This window comes from Arachis ipaensis, chromosome B09, assembly GCF_000816755.2.
Source record: "Arachis ipaensis cultivar K30076 chromosome B09, Araip1.1, whole genome shotgun sequence".
Taxonomy (NCBI): Eukaryota; Viridiplantae; Streptophyta; class Magnoliopsida; order Fabales; family Fabaceae; genus Arachis; species Arachis ipaensis.
In genome coordinates, this window is record NC_029793.2 from 43146041 (window position 1) to 43159558 (window position 13518).

Sequence of the window (13518 nt, forward strand, 5' to 3'; positions counted from 1 at the left end):
TTTAAAATAAAATTTATTTATTTATTTTAACTAATTTATAATTTTATTTCTATTGTTATGTTATTATTTTTTTTAAAAAATATTGTTAAAACTTACTATTTTATTATTGGTTATTTAAAATTTAATATTAAAATTTATTATGTATATTTAATTTTTTTAGTTTAAAAAACTGCAAATTCAATTTAATTTAAACCGTTTGAAATTGGATCGAATTGGATCAGCATTTTTTTTAAAAATCATCCCATCTAAATTGCACTATAATTAAAATTAGTATTCGAAAATCGCATAAATTTTTTACCCAAAATCAATTAAAACTGCACCCCAAATAACCCAACCTCATATCTCAATTTTTTTTAAAAAAAATAAAAAAGAAAAGCGAAAGGGAAAGTGAACGGAAAAAAGAAAGAAGCTCTTTCTGTCTTATACCACTACTTCGTCACACACACAGACAAACTCGTTCCGTCGCTCTCTCTTTCTCTCTCGCGATCTAGCTTCCAAACCCTACCACTTAACCTCTTCAACCCCCGTTTTCCTCCTTCAAGTTTGTATATCTCCCAAACCAATCTCTACGATCCCCATCCGAAATCCTAACCGTAGCTACTCGAACTCGTCATCTGAGAGCACAGCGACGGCGATGACGTGGGTTAGTTCAGCCGGTGGAATCTTCTCTCTGTGGTCTGCTTCGTCGAACTTCATGCCGCGCTAGCTTTCTAGAAATGGCGACGTCGAACCCTTTCCATTTGCGAGGTGACGACGCTGAGGTCTCCTCACGGCAAATCGCCGCGGCGGCAGCAACGTCTCCACTCAAGAAGGGTTCAGCTGCGGCGGCTCAGCAGCAGCAGCAAACTCAGTTGGCTTCTAAGCCTGTTCCTCCTGCTCAGGCTGGTGAGCATTCTATTTTGATTGATTCATTCGTTTATACATTTTTTCATTTCTCTTTTTGTGTTGTTTGATTTAATTTTTACCACATTCTTTTTGCTATATCTCTCTAGTGCTATCAGGTTAGGGTTTAGAGAGATGAGTATCGATTTCTAGGAGAGATTTGTGGGAGTGACTGAAAGATGTTTAGCTTTACAAGTTCAATTTCTCTCTTCTTTCTGATTCTCTGGTCTGATGATGTAGGTGGTGAAGATCTTCGATTAGATATCAGAGGTTAGTAGGGTTTAGATTGATTTAAGATTTCTCATGTATCATAGAAATTGTAGGCATTAGATTGAAATTGGTTTTCTATTATGTAATTCATATTAGTTTTGAATAATTTTTATTTTTTTTAACTCTGTCTTCATGAAGAGAGATTGTTTTTCGATTTTCTATTAGATGGAAAGGAAAAAGCAAGAGGATACAGTGAAGAGGGTGCAACAACAGGATAAACATTTTAAGCGTGTTAAGGTAAGCGTTATTGGGTTTCCTTCTCACTTATCAGAGAATATATTCGGTTAAAATTTATTTATCATCAGAAAATGAGAAGAATTTGATGAATAATATTCTCTTACCTTTATAGTAAGGTCTTCAGATGATCATGGACCCTGGAAGGAGGCAGATCATCGACACCTACATTGATGGTGTAGCTGCAGGCCTGCAGCTGCTAGGAAGTGCGATGTTGGGGAAGAAGAGGAGAGTTACGAGATCGGTTGCAGTGAGGTGGACCACAAAGGCAGCAGTAGCAGCGGGACATGGGGGTGTGGCATCATGCTCTGGTATCCCAGCTACCATTGCGACGGCCAGAGACGGTAGTCCTGGATACCACGGTTTTGATGATAAGAAGAAAACAGAGAGGGTCGCTTGTTCAGGGGCACTGGGGCAGTAGTTCAGAGATTCAAATCTAGGTACAGTTTTTCTCAATACTTCAGAGGCTAATCATATTCAAGATATGCACACTCTATAAACACATTTTAAGCAACATGCTTTGAATTTTGACTTTTTTATATTTTTACTGTATTTATTATTTAAAAAAGACTTAAACTTTCAATTTTAAGCAACCTTAAATTCTTAACAGATATCTTGTGCTTTAAAATTTATATTTATCAATCAAATGAGTTATTATTATTATTATTTGTGTATGTAATAAATGGTAGTCATTTTTAAGTACATATAACAAATCCAAAAATCCATTCAATTTACCTTTCAATTTAGCTTTTTTGGGTGTCAAAATTGGTGGAAAATGTTGCTACATATATTTTGATCTGTTTTCTTACAATTCTTTCTTTTGTTCTTTCTCTGCTTTTTTGGTTATTATTTTGTTTGTCTTGAATGTTCAATTTCAAATTTCCATTTCATTGCTGCGATAATCATAATTTTCTCATCTATTTCTAGCTCATTGTGTTGTTTTCTTATAAAATTTGTTTTAGTATTTGGCCTCTGTTTTTTTTTTCAATCTTTTCATCTCATTTCAATATGAGAACTACCATGGATATGATAAATAAGATTAATCCTAAAATTACCTATCTTTGGCTGGGAATTTCATATTCTGGAGTTCATTGCAGTAGAGTGGATGTAGGAGATAGATGAGTAAATACTGCACCATATGCTTTTGACACTAAAAGATTGTCAATATCCTTTATGGCTAGCTCTTTTTCCAAAATGAACCAATTATATGCATTACTAGTTGTTCCTCTCCCCTTAAATCTCATCTTTTTTACTTACTAAGTTTTGCATCATCATTTGATAATAATATGAACTCATATCAATTCCAAAAAGTATTTAAATTTTGAAGTATGCATTTAAGTTTATATATCCACTATCATGCTAAAATTTGGGTTTCATGTTAACCTACGACTAAGCAATATATAATTCAATTAGGGGGTATCATTGATATGTTTGTTGCTTTTATGCAATGAACAGAAGAGTCAAAATAGTAAAAAATATGCGTCTGAAGTTGCTTGTGATATGTTTTGGGGGATTTGACCAGCTTCTATGGATGTCCAAAATGTGTGGTACAGAGCCAGAGAGTGTACACCATCTTTTCTTCGGTTGTGATATAGCATTGAGTCTTTGGAGTGATGTACTATATAATATGGGTCTGCACCAAAGTTCTGAAAATCGGATCGGTCATCAAACCGCTCTAGTCACTGGTTCACTGGTTCACTGGTCTAACCAGTCTAACCGTTGGTTCAACCGGAAAATTATTTTAGAATAGAATAATAAATAAATTATAAATAAACATCTAAAATATAATTATAGTCTAATATAAATCTTAAAATATCTTAGAAATTTAAAACACTACATAAAATATCATCAATCAAATATATATGATCTTATCAAAATTCAAACTCAAAAGTTAAATAGTAAAAAAACATATCTAAATATAAAATCCCAACATCCTGATTTATCAATCATCAAAATCCGCAAGAACTTGTTGCAAATCTACTTCGGTGGATTATCTCTACCTTCATCCCCCCTCTTGAGCAGAAGAATCAAGAGATGTAACATAAAGACTGCTACTACCACCGCCACTTTGATATAAATCAGTATCAATTTCACCTAATAAAATACACATGTTATCATTATTACATTATAAACTAACATTCTAATAAATTATTAAAAAATAAATATACTATACTCACTCAATAATTCATCCACATTACTAGGAAGATCAGGCTCTTTTCTCTACAACTTCTTCAGTCACCCAAAAATGAACCAGACTCTGCACTGAACATGGCCATGATGAGCTAAGAAATGCTTCAAGTCATGGATTGCGGCACCAATTCCAACGAGGTATAAGCAGTGGTGGGTGTCGATCTTCTTTGCAAGCACATGGTGTATTTGGAAGCATAGAAACTGCAAAATGTTTCAAAGCAAAAGTCTAAATACAGAGGTCGTGAAATAGGAGATAAAGTATTGGAGCCAAGCTTGGGTGTCAAATAAAGAAGCGTGCAGGAGAGGAAAATTTGATATCCAATGATATAACGGATTTGAGGAGTGGATGAAATAAGTACATATGCTTTGTCTTATTCTAGTTATTAAAAACAATCGTACACTAATCACTTTTCCAATTAAATTTAAACAGAAAAAGTTAAAATCGTAATAATTAGATGTGATTTATCATATCTTAAGCAAATTTTAAATTTATTTTTGTGTACACCAATTTTATCCAACCGAAACTCCATGGATAGATATATTTGACTATTAAAAGAAAAAAATAAAAGTGTTATTAATTACGTTGTATGAGATGAATGGAAATTTTAAGGTGAAAAGTATTTACCGCTTCGTTTATTAGTATCAATCTTTAATACATATTGTATTTTAATTTCGTAGAATAAAGGATCAAAATTATGTGGAAAAGGTAGATTTTTCTTATGTCATCTACAAGTTAGGTAATTTCTATGTAAGTTTTTTAAAAAAAAAGGTAAAAAAGATAAAATTATTTACAAAAGATAATATCTTTTAACTTTTAAAAAATAAATATAAAAATGAATAAATAAAGAATTTTATTTAAATTAAAACAAAAAAAGATATACAAAATCTTATGCTTTATAAATGGAAAGACGATACTTCTTAATCTTGTGTCAACAGAATATTAATAGTGTTACTGCTGAACACGGTTGGTTAAAGCTCTCTTGATTGAACACAGCTGCGAGAAAGAGAAGATGGAAGATAATAATAAAGATATCAATAATTGGCTCGCAGTGACAAGGTCCAGGAATGGGAAGTGGTGGTACAGTGCTTTTAGCAATGTCACTGCTTGGTTGGAGCTCAAGTGCTTGGATTTCCCTATGCCATGTCTCAACTTGGATGGTTTGTGTATTCCTTTCATCCATCTCCCTCATCAATTAACTTTATTTTTCTAATTAAGATTTTCTTTTTTAATATAAGATTCAGCTATCATGTATCCTAAAAGCACACCTGAACATTACTACTAATAAAAATTTATAATTTTCTTTAATAAATATATTAAAAATTTAACTTTACATGTTTTTTTATAAAAATTTTCTTTCTCTTAGGGTCTGCATCACGGTTTTGGTGCGTACATGGATATGCACGTTATACATGATTGAGATGCACGAGGCTGAGTTTGGGGAGAGGTTTGATAGGTACCAAGAATTAGGGCAATATGCCTTTGGGGAGAAGCTAGGGTTATGGATTGTATTGTAAGGTCCTACATCGGTTGGGAAGGGGAACGAAACATGCCTTATAAGGTTGTGGATACCTCTCCCAAGTATGACGCGTTTTGACGAGTGAGTGTGGGGGCTTGGCTATCATCCCAATCGTCAAAAGCAAAACCGTGAGGCTGTGTGCCGCAGCGGACAATATTGTGCTAGTGGGTGGTCTGGGCTGTTACAAGATGGTATCAGAGCCGGAACCCGGATCGATGTGCCAGCAAGGGCGCTGGGCTCCCTTAGGGTGGTGGATTGTAAGGTCCCACGTCGGTTGGGGAAGGGAACGAAGCATGCCTTATAAGGGTGTGGATACCTCTCCCTAGCATGACGCATTTTGACGAGTGAGTATGGGGGGCTTTGGCTATCATTCCTATCGTCAAAGGCAAAACCGTGAGGCCTTGTGTGCCAAAGCAGACAATATCGTGCTAGCGGGTAGTCTGGACTGTTACAGATGGTATCAGAGCTGGAGCCTGGATCGATGTGCCAGCGAGGGCGCTGGGCTCCCTTAGGGGGTGGATTGTAAGGTCCTACATCGGTTGGGGAGGGGAACAAAACATGCCTTATAAGGGTGTGGATACCTCTCCCTAGTATGACGTATTTTGACGAGTGAGTGTGGGGGGCTTGGCTATCATCCCTATCATCAAAGGCAAAACCGTGAGGCTTTGTGTGTCGCAGCGGACAATATCGTGCTAGCGGGTGGTTTGGGCTGTTACAAAATGGTATCAGAGCCGGAGCCCGGATCGATGTGTCAGTGAGGGCGCTGGGCTCCCTTAGGGAGGTGGATTGTATGGTCCTACATTGATTGGGGAGGGGAACAAAACATGCTTTATAAGGGTGTGGATACCTCTCCCTAGCATGACGTATTTTGACGAGTGAGTGTGGGGGGCTTGGCTATCATCCCTATCATCAAAGGCAAAACCGTGAGGCTTTGTGTTCCTCAACGGACAATATCGTGCTAGGAGATGGTCTGGGCTGTTACAAGATGGTATCAGAGTCGGAGCCCGGATCGATGTGCTAGCGAGGGCGCTGGGCTCCCTTAGGGGGTGGATTGTAAGGTCCTACATCGGTTGGGGAGGAAAACGAAACATGCCTTATAAGGGTGTGGATACCTCTACCTAGCATGACGCGTTTTGACGAGTGAATGTGGGGGCTTGGCTATCATCCCTATCATCCTCTGCGTAGACTATAGACAACTCAACAAAATCACAGTGAAGAATAAGTATCTCCTCCTAAGAATAGATGAATTAATGGACCAACTACAAGGTGCAACGGTGTTCTCTAAAATTGACTTGAGATCAGGGTATCATCAAATAAGGGTAAGAGATGAAGACATTCTAAAGACGGCTTTTTGAACAAGATACGGGCACTACGAGTTTACAGTAATGTCTTTTGGCTTGACCAATGCCCCCACCGTCTTTATGGACTACATGAATAGAATTTTTTGACCTTACCTTGATAGTTTTGTGGTGGTATTCATAGATGATATTTTGATTTTCTCCAAGACAGAAGAAGAACATAAGGAGCACTTGCGTGTGATACTGGGGACCCTTCGAGAGAAAAAGTTGTATGCGAAACTATCCAAGTGTGAGTTTTGGATGAAGGAGGTTGATGCACCACTATTTCGTGCTACATTCTGTACTTCATTGAGTGAATTTTATCCACTATTCTCACACTTATTCATAGAAATTGCATGGTTTTACATTTTTCCTTCCTGATTTTGTGCTATGATTGAAAACATGCTTCTTTGGCTTTATATTTGCTAATATTAATCCTCCCTTTATACCATTCGATGTCGTGATATGTGTGTTAAGTGATTTCAGGGTTTATAGGGCAGGAATGGCTTAGAGGATGGAAAGGAAGCATGCAAAAGTGGAAGAAATACAAGAAACTGAAGGAACTGCTAAAGCTGTCCAGCCTAACCTGCTGGTACTAAATCGACCATAACTTGAGCTACAAAGGTCCAAATGAAGCGGTTTTAGTTGCATTGGAAAGCTAACATTCGGGGCTTCGCAACGATATATAATTTGCCATTATTGCTTTCGAAGATAGGTGACGCGCATGAGTGGATTACGCGCACATGTGACCTAGCAAAAACTCAATCCGCGCGAACGCGTGGACGACGCTCACGCGTGACTTTGCCGCGTGCTGGACGTACCAGAAATCGTTGGGGGCAATTTCTGGGCTGTTTTTGACATAATTTTTGGCTCAGAAAACACAGATTAGAGGCTATAAAGTGGGGGAATCAATCAATTCATAAAATACAACATTCATTATTCACAATTTTAGGTTTTAGATGTAGTTTTCTAGAGAGAGAGGCTCTCTCCTCTCTCTTAGGTTTTAGGATTTAGGATTTGTCTTAATTTTAGGATTGCTTCTTCTCAATTCCAGGTTCTATGTTTTTTTAATTTAGTTTCTCTTCTACTTTTATTTATTCTAATGCTTTCACTTGTTAATTACTTATGTTGCCAAATTGGCTTATGAACTTTTCATGTTAGATTTGAATTTATGTTTAAATGCAATTTGAGGTATTTCAGATTTATAATTATTTTCTTCTATTTATAATATAAATAATTTAGATTTTTTTCCTTTTGGCTTTGGTTAAGTAATTGGTGACACTTGAGTTGTCAAACTCAGCGGTTGATTGAAAATTGGGAATTGCTGATTGATTTAGATCCCTCTAAAGCTAGTCTTTCCATAGGAGTTGACTAGGACTTGAGGAATCAAGTTAATTAGTCCACTTGACTTTCCTTTATTTAGTAAGGGCTAACTAAGTGGGAGCAATAAATAATGCTCATCACACCTGATAAGGATAACTAGGATGAGATTTTCTGTTCTCATACCTTGCCAAGAGTTTTCTTAATTATTAATTTATTTTTCTTGCCAATTAAATTACTTGTTACTTATTTCAAAAAAAAAAATATACCTTTTCCATAACCAATAATAAAACACACCTCCCAGCAATTTCTTGAGAGACGACCCGAGGTTTAAATACTTTGGTTATAATTTTATTGGGTTTTGTTACTTGTGACAACCAAAGTTTTTTTACGAAAGGATTCTCTGTTGGTTTAGAAACTATACTTACAACGTGATTATTTTTATAAAATTCTTTACTAGCAAGAATCTAATCGTCAAAATGGCACCGTTGTCGAGGAGTTGCAAACGTGTGCCTTATTATTGGTTATTGTAAATATTTGCTTTTTCGTTTCTTTGTTAGTGTTTCTAGTTTTAGGAGTTTATCTTCATTAATTTTATTAGTTTTTATTTTCTTTAGCTGCTATGAATTCTCACCCCTCTGGTTTCAAGTTTGGTTCGAATGTTGTTGTAAGGAATGAAAGCTATAATGAGAACAGGCATCAAGGTTGGAAGAATCAAAGATAGGAGGACCCACAAGGATTTGATCAATACTCTTGCCAACAACCCCCTCCAATGCGCTATAACCAACAACTATTCTGTGATGCATACCAAGACAATAGTTATGGTGGACCCCCTCGTGACAAACCACCTCTACCAAATTACTATGGTCAAGAGCATTCTGAGTTGCGTACCAAGATGATAGATATGGTGGACCCCCTTGTAGTTACTAGCAAGCTCCATCATATGCCAATGAACCACCTCCTCAACATAGCTTTGAACCACTATACTCACAAGCCACCTACAACCATTCACCTCCATATGACCCTAAACCTTATCCACCCCAATTCCAATCCAATTACTCCCAAGAACCACCACTTCCATATGCACCATGTCCATATCCATCGACCCAAGAATCACAGGCTCGCCTCAAGGAAACAGTAGATCAATTTCATGCAACCCTTCATCAACTAGAACAAGCAATAAATCAATTAGCTCCCCAACGTTCGGACACTCAAGGAACCCCCATGACTTCATGTGGAGAATCTAATGAAGAATGTAGCATGAAGGAGACACTAGAAACTCCGGTGGACAGTAGCATGACTTTGTATTGGAACAATTGGAGGAAGCTGTAATCGTTAAAGAGGAAGAAGTGGTCGAAGACTTAGGAGATGCGGAACGTCCATGGGAAAGCCCAGTCTTAGAACCCCCTTCTAAGGAGTTTGAATTTGATGTTGAGGAGGGTGTACAACCTCCAAGGCATATCATGGTTGAAAACTTTGAAGGGGATGATCAAGAGATGGATTCAATCATTGATGAATTCTTATCTACATTTGAATTCTCTCCCATTGGACTTGACATGGAGATTAAAGAAGAAGAAGCACAACCTCTCATGCCCTTGGTGAACAATGAAGAAAAGATTAAATTGGAAGAAAGCTACCAAGAGGAAGAGGTTGAAGTTGAAGAGGCTTGCAAAGAGGTGGAAGTTGTCAAGGAAAAGCTCAAGGGAATGGAGCTGGAAATCACCGTGCCAAAGTTGTTGGAGACCTCTCCCCCAAAGCCATCACCATCCATTCCTTCATTCAAGTGGGTAAATCTTTCATCTCTAAGCTTAATTAGCCCACTTGAATATGCTTTGCTTGAGACGGATGGGATCCTACTATCAATTATACTAACAAATCAGATTATATTTTTCAATTATTCTCACTTGGATGTATTCATTCTCAATTAGGTCTCACTTGGATGTGTTCGATTTTAATATTATACCCACTATTTGTGTTTAGATTCAATTATGTCCCTAGAAAAGTGAATTATGTAAATGTTGTAGGAATTAGTTTCAACATTTGATGAGCTATTTTTCGGAGTATATCATCGATTCTATCCCAGACATTTGTATTCTAACTTCAAGAAAAGATTTTTAAAACTCAAACTAGAGGGCTCATGATGTGTAATTGACGGCATGATAACATTGAATCACTTTTACAAATGTTAGGGATACAAATAGGACAATTTAAACGTTAGGAATACAAATAGGATTTACCCCAAACGTTGGGGACAAAAACGATACTTTACTCTTTATTTATTCTAATGCTTTCACTTGTTAATTACTTATGTTGCCAAATTGGCTTATGAACTCTTCATGTTAGATTTGAATTTATGTTTAAATGCAATTTGAGGTATTTCAGATTTATAATTGCTTTCTTCTATTTATAATATAAATAATTTAGATTTTTTTCCTTTTGGCTTTGGTTAAGTAATTGGTGACACTTGAGTTGTCAAACTCAGCAGTTGATTGAAAATTGGGAATTGCTGATTGATTTGGATCTCTCTAAAACTAGTCTTTCCATAGGAGTTGACTAGGACTTGAGGAATCAAGTTAATTAGTCCACTTGACTTTCCTTTATTTAGTAAAAGTTAACTAAGTGGGAGCAATAAACAATGCTCATCACACCTGATAAGGATAACTAGGATGGGATTTCCCATTCTCATACCTTGCCAAGAGTTTTCTTAATTATTAATTTATTTTTCTTGCCAATTAAATTACTTGTTCCTTATTTCAAAAACCCCAAAATATACCTTTTTCATAACCAATAATAAAACACACTTCCCAACAATTCCTTGAGAGACGACCCGAGGTTTAAATACTTCTGTTATAAATTTTATTGGGTTTTGTTACTTGTGACAACTAAAGTTTTTGTACGAAAGGATTCTCTGTTGGTTTAGAAACTATACTTACAACGTGATTATTTTTATAAAATTCTTTACTAGCAAGAAATCAATTTGTCAGAGGTACAGTTTCTTGGACATATGGTTTCCGGTAACGGAATATCAGTAGATCCAAGTAAGATAGACTCTGTACTAAACTGGGAAAGACCGATGTCGGTAATAGAAATAAGGAGTTTTTTAGGATTGGCGGGCTACTATAAAAGGTTCATAAGAGGGTTTTCCTAACTAGCCCTGCTGTTAACTCGCTTAACCAGGAAGGATACCCTGTCTATTTGGACGCCAGATTGCAAAAGAAGCTTCCAAGAGTGAAAATGTCACTTGACATCCGCCCCAGTACTAGCCTTACCTAACCCCGACATGGCTTTTGAAGTTTAGTGCGATGCCTCAGGACAGGGATTGGGTTGCGTACTAATGCAATGCAAGAAGGTAGTGGCGTATGCGTCAAGGCAACTAAAGACCCATGAAGCCAACATCCTACTCACGACCTTGAACTAGCCGTGATAGTATTTGCACTAAAGACATGGAGGCATCACTTGTATAGAGTTGGGTTTCAAGTATTCTCCGACCATAAGAGCTTAAAGTACCTGTTTGACCAGAAAGAACTCAACATGCGACAAAGGAGATGGATGGAGTTTCTTAAAGACTATGACTTTGTTCTAAACTACCACCTGGGGAAGGCTAACTTGGTGGCTGACGCTCTGAGTCAGAAGGTACTCAAGGCATCATGGCTGATGATAAAAGAGGCAGAGTTAATAAAGAATTTCAGAGACATGAACTTACAAGTCACCCTTGCTCCAGAAAGCATACGTTTAAGCCACCTAACAATGGCAAGTCAATTCAAGGAGCAAATAACTAAGGCGCAGAGCTCCGACTCCAACTTCCAAGAAACCCTACGCCTTGTCAAAAGAAGGAAAATTGAAAGGCTTCACCGAAGGAGAGGACAAGGTATGGAGATACCAAGGTCGAATCTGTGTCCCAAGGAGAGGTGATCTTCAAAACAAGATTTCGGAAGAAGCCCATAAAGGAGATTTTACCATTCATCCTGGCATGACAAAGATGTACCATGATTTGAAGAGAATGTTCTGGTGGCCAGGGATGAAAAAGGATTTGGCTACGGTCGTGAATAAATGTCTGGTTTGTCAGAAGGTAAAAATCGAGCACCAGAAACCATCGGGGGTATTGCAACCCCTTGGCATTCCAGAATGGAAGTGGGAGGACATATCAATGGAGTTTCGGTGAGATAAAATTAGTGTACACAAAAATAAATTTAAAATTTGCTTAAGATATCATAAATTCCATCTAAATTATTACGATTTTAACTTTTTCTGTTTAAATTTAATTGGAGGAGTGATTTGTGTACGATTGTTTTTAATAACCACAATAAGACAAAGCATATGTACCTATTTCATCCACTCCTCAAGTCCATTATATCATTGAATTTCAAATTTTCCTCTCTTGCACTCTTCTTTATTCGACACCCAAGCTTGGCTCCTGCACTCTCCTATTTCACGACTTTTGTATTTAGATTTTTGCTTTGAAACATTTTGCAGTTTCTATGCTTCCAAATACACCATGTGCTTGCAAAGAAGTTCGACACCCACCGCTACTTACCTCGTTGGAAGTGCAAACCCATATTATATAGTACATCGCCCCAAAGACTCAATGCTACATCACAATCAAAGAAAAGATGGCGTACATTCTCTAGCTCTTTACCACACATTTTGGACATCCATAAAAGCTGCTAAAATCCCGCAAAACATATGACAAGCAACTTTAGAAGCATATTTGTTACTATTTTGACACTTTTGTTCATCGCATAAAAGCAAAACATATCAGTGGTGCCTTCAAATTGAATTATATATTGCTTAGTCGCATGGTTAACAGAAACCCAAATTTTAGCATGATAGTGGATATATAAACTTAAATGCATACTTCAAAATTTAAATACTTTTTGGAACGGATATGAGTTCATATTATTATCAAATGATGATGCAAGACTTAGTAAGGAAAAAGGATGAGATTTAAGGGGAGCGGGACAACTGGTAATGCATATAATTGGTTCATTTTGGAAAAAGAGCTCACCATAAAGGATCTTGAGGATCCTTTAGTGTCAAAAGCATATGGTGCAGTATTTACTCATCTATCTCCTACATCCACTCCACTGCAATGAACTCTAGAATATGAAATCCCCAGCCAAAGATAGGTAATTTTAGGATTATTCTTATTTATCATACCCATGGTAGTTCTCATAATGAAATAGGATGAAAAAGTTGAAAAAAAAGAGGCCAAATACTAAAACAGATTTTATAAGAAAACAACACAATGAGTTAGAAAGAGATGAAAAAACTTTGACTCACAGTAATGAAATGGAAATTTGAAATTGATCATTTCGGACAAACAGAATAAAAACCAAAAAAGCAGAGAAAGAACAAAAGAAAGAATTGTAAGAAAACAGATCAAAATATATGTAGCAACATTTTTCACCAATTTTGACACCTAAAAGAGCTAAATTGAAAGGTAAATTAAATGGATTTTAGGATTTGTTATTTACGCAACCCAATTCAATAACTTCAATCAGTGTCAATATCATTATAGTATATAGCAAGAATGGAAATTCTATTATGTGTACTTAAAAATGACTACCATTTATTATGTACACAAATAATAATAATAATAATAATAATAATAATAATAATAATAATAATAATAACTCATTTGATTGATAAATATAAATTTTAAAGCACAAGATATCTGTTAAGAATTTAAGATTGCTTATAATTAAAAGTTTAAGTCTTTTTTAAATAATAAATACATTAAAATTAAAAAAAATAGTCAAAATTCAGAG

At 36.2% G+C, this 13518-nt stretch overlaps 2 protein-coding genes across 19 annotated transcripts; one reads left to right on the forward strand and one right to left on the reverse strand.

Moving 5' to 3' along the window:
- LOC110267297 (RGG repeats nuclear RNA binding protein A-like) lies at positions 342-13071 on the forward strand. Of its 18 annotated transcripts, none has more exons than XM_021112500.1 (6): positions 342-885; positions 993-1001; positions 1123-1152; positions 1291-1389; positions 1502-1826; positions 4571-4803. In XM_021112500.1, the coding sequence occupies exons 1-4, from the start codon at positions 717-719 to the stop codon at positions 1368-1370; spliced, it is 288 nt and encodes a 95-aa protein (XP_020968159.1). In that variant the 5' UTR covers positions 342-716; the 3' UTR covers positions 1371-1389; positions 1502-1826; positions 4571-4803. The 18 variants fall into 18 exon arrangements, 10 of the variants coding, with proteins under 10 accessions (XP_020968159.1, XP_020968160.1, XP_020968161.1 ...); XM_021112501.1 differs by having other exon boundaries at positions 1506-1826; XM_021112502.1 differs by having other exon boundaries at positions 1534-1826.
- On the reverse strand, positions 1513-3769 carry LOC110267296. The gene is made up of 3 exons (XM_021112499.1): positions 3650-3769; positions 2898-3032; positions 1513-1826 (listed from the first exon to the last, which is right to left on the reverse strand). The coding sequence occupies exons 1-3, from the start codon at positions 3660-3662 to the stop codon at positions 1552-1554; spliced, it is 423 nt and encodes a 140-aa protein (XP_020968158.1). The 5' UTR covers positions 3663-3769; the 3' UTR covers positions 1513-1551.

Bases quoted from the DNA above. Each gene is read 5' to 3' on its own strand.
- LOC110267296 (XM_021112499.1), bottom strand. The intron at 1,827-2,897 runs CCCCAAAACATA...GAAAAACTGTAC, and splicing joins CCATAGAAGCTGGTCAAATC to CTAGATTTGAATCTCTGAAC.
- LOC110267297 (XM_021112500.1), top strand. From the start codon at position 717: ATGGCGACGTCGAACCCTTTCCATTTGCGAGGTGACGACGCTGAGGTC. The intron at 1,153-1,290 runs GTTAGTAGGGTT...GTCTTCATGAAG, and splicing joins TCTTCGATTAGATATCAGAG to AGAGATTGTTTTTCGATTTT.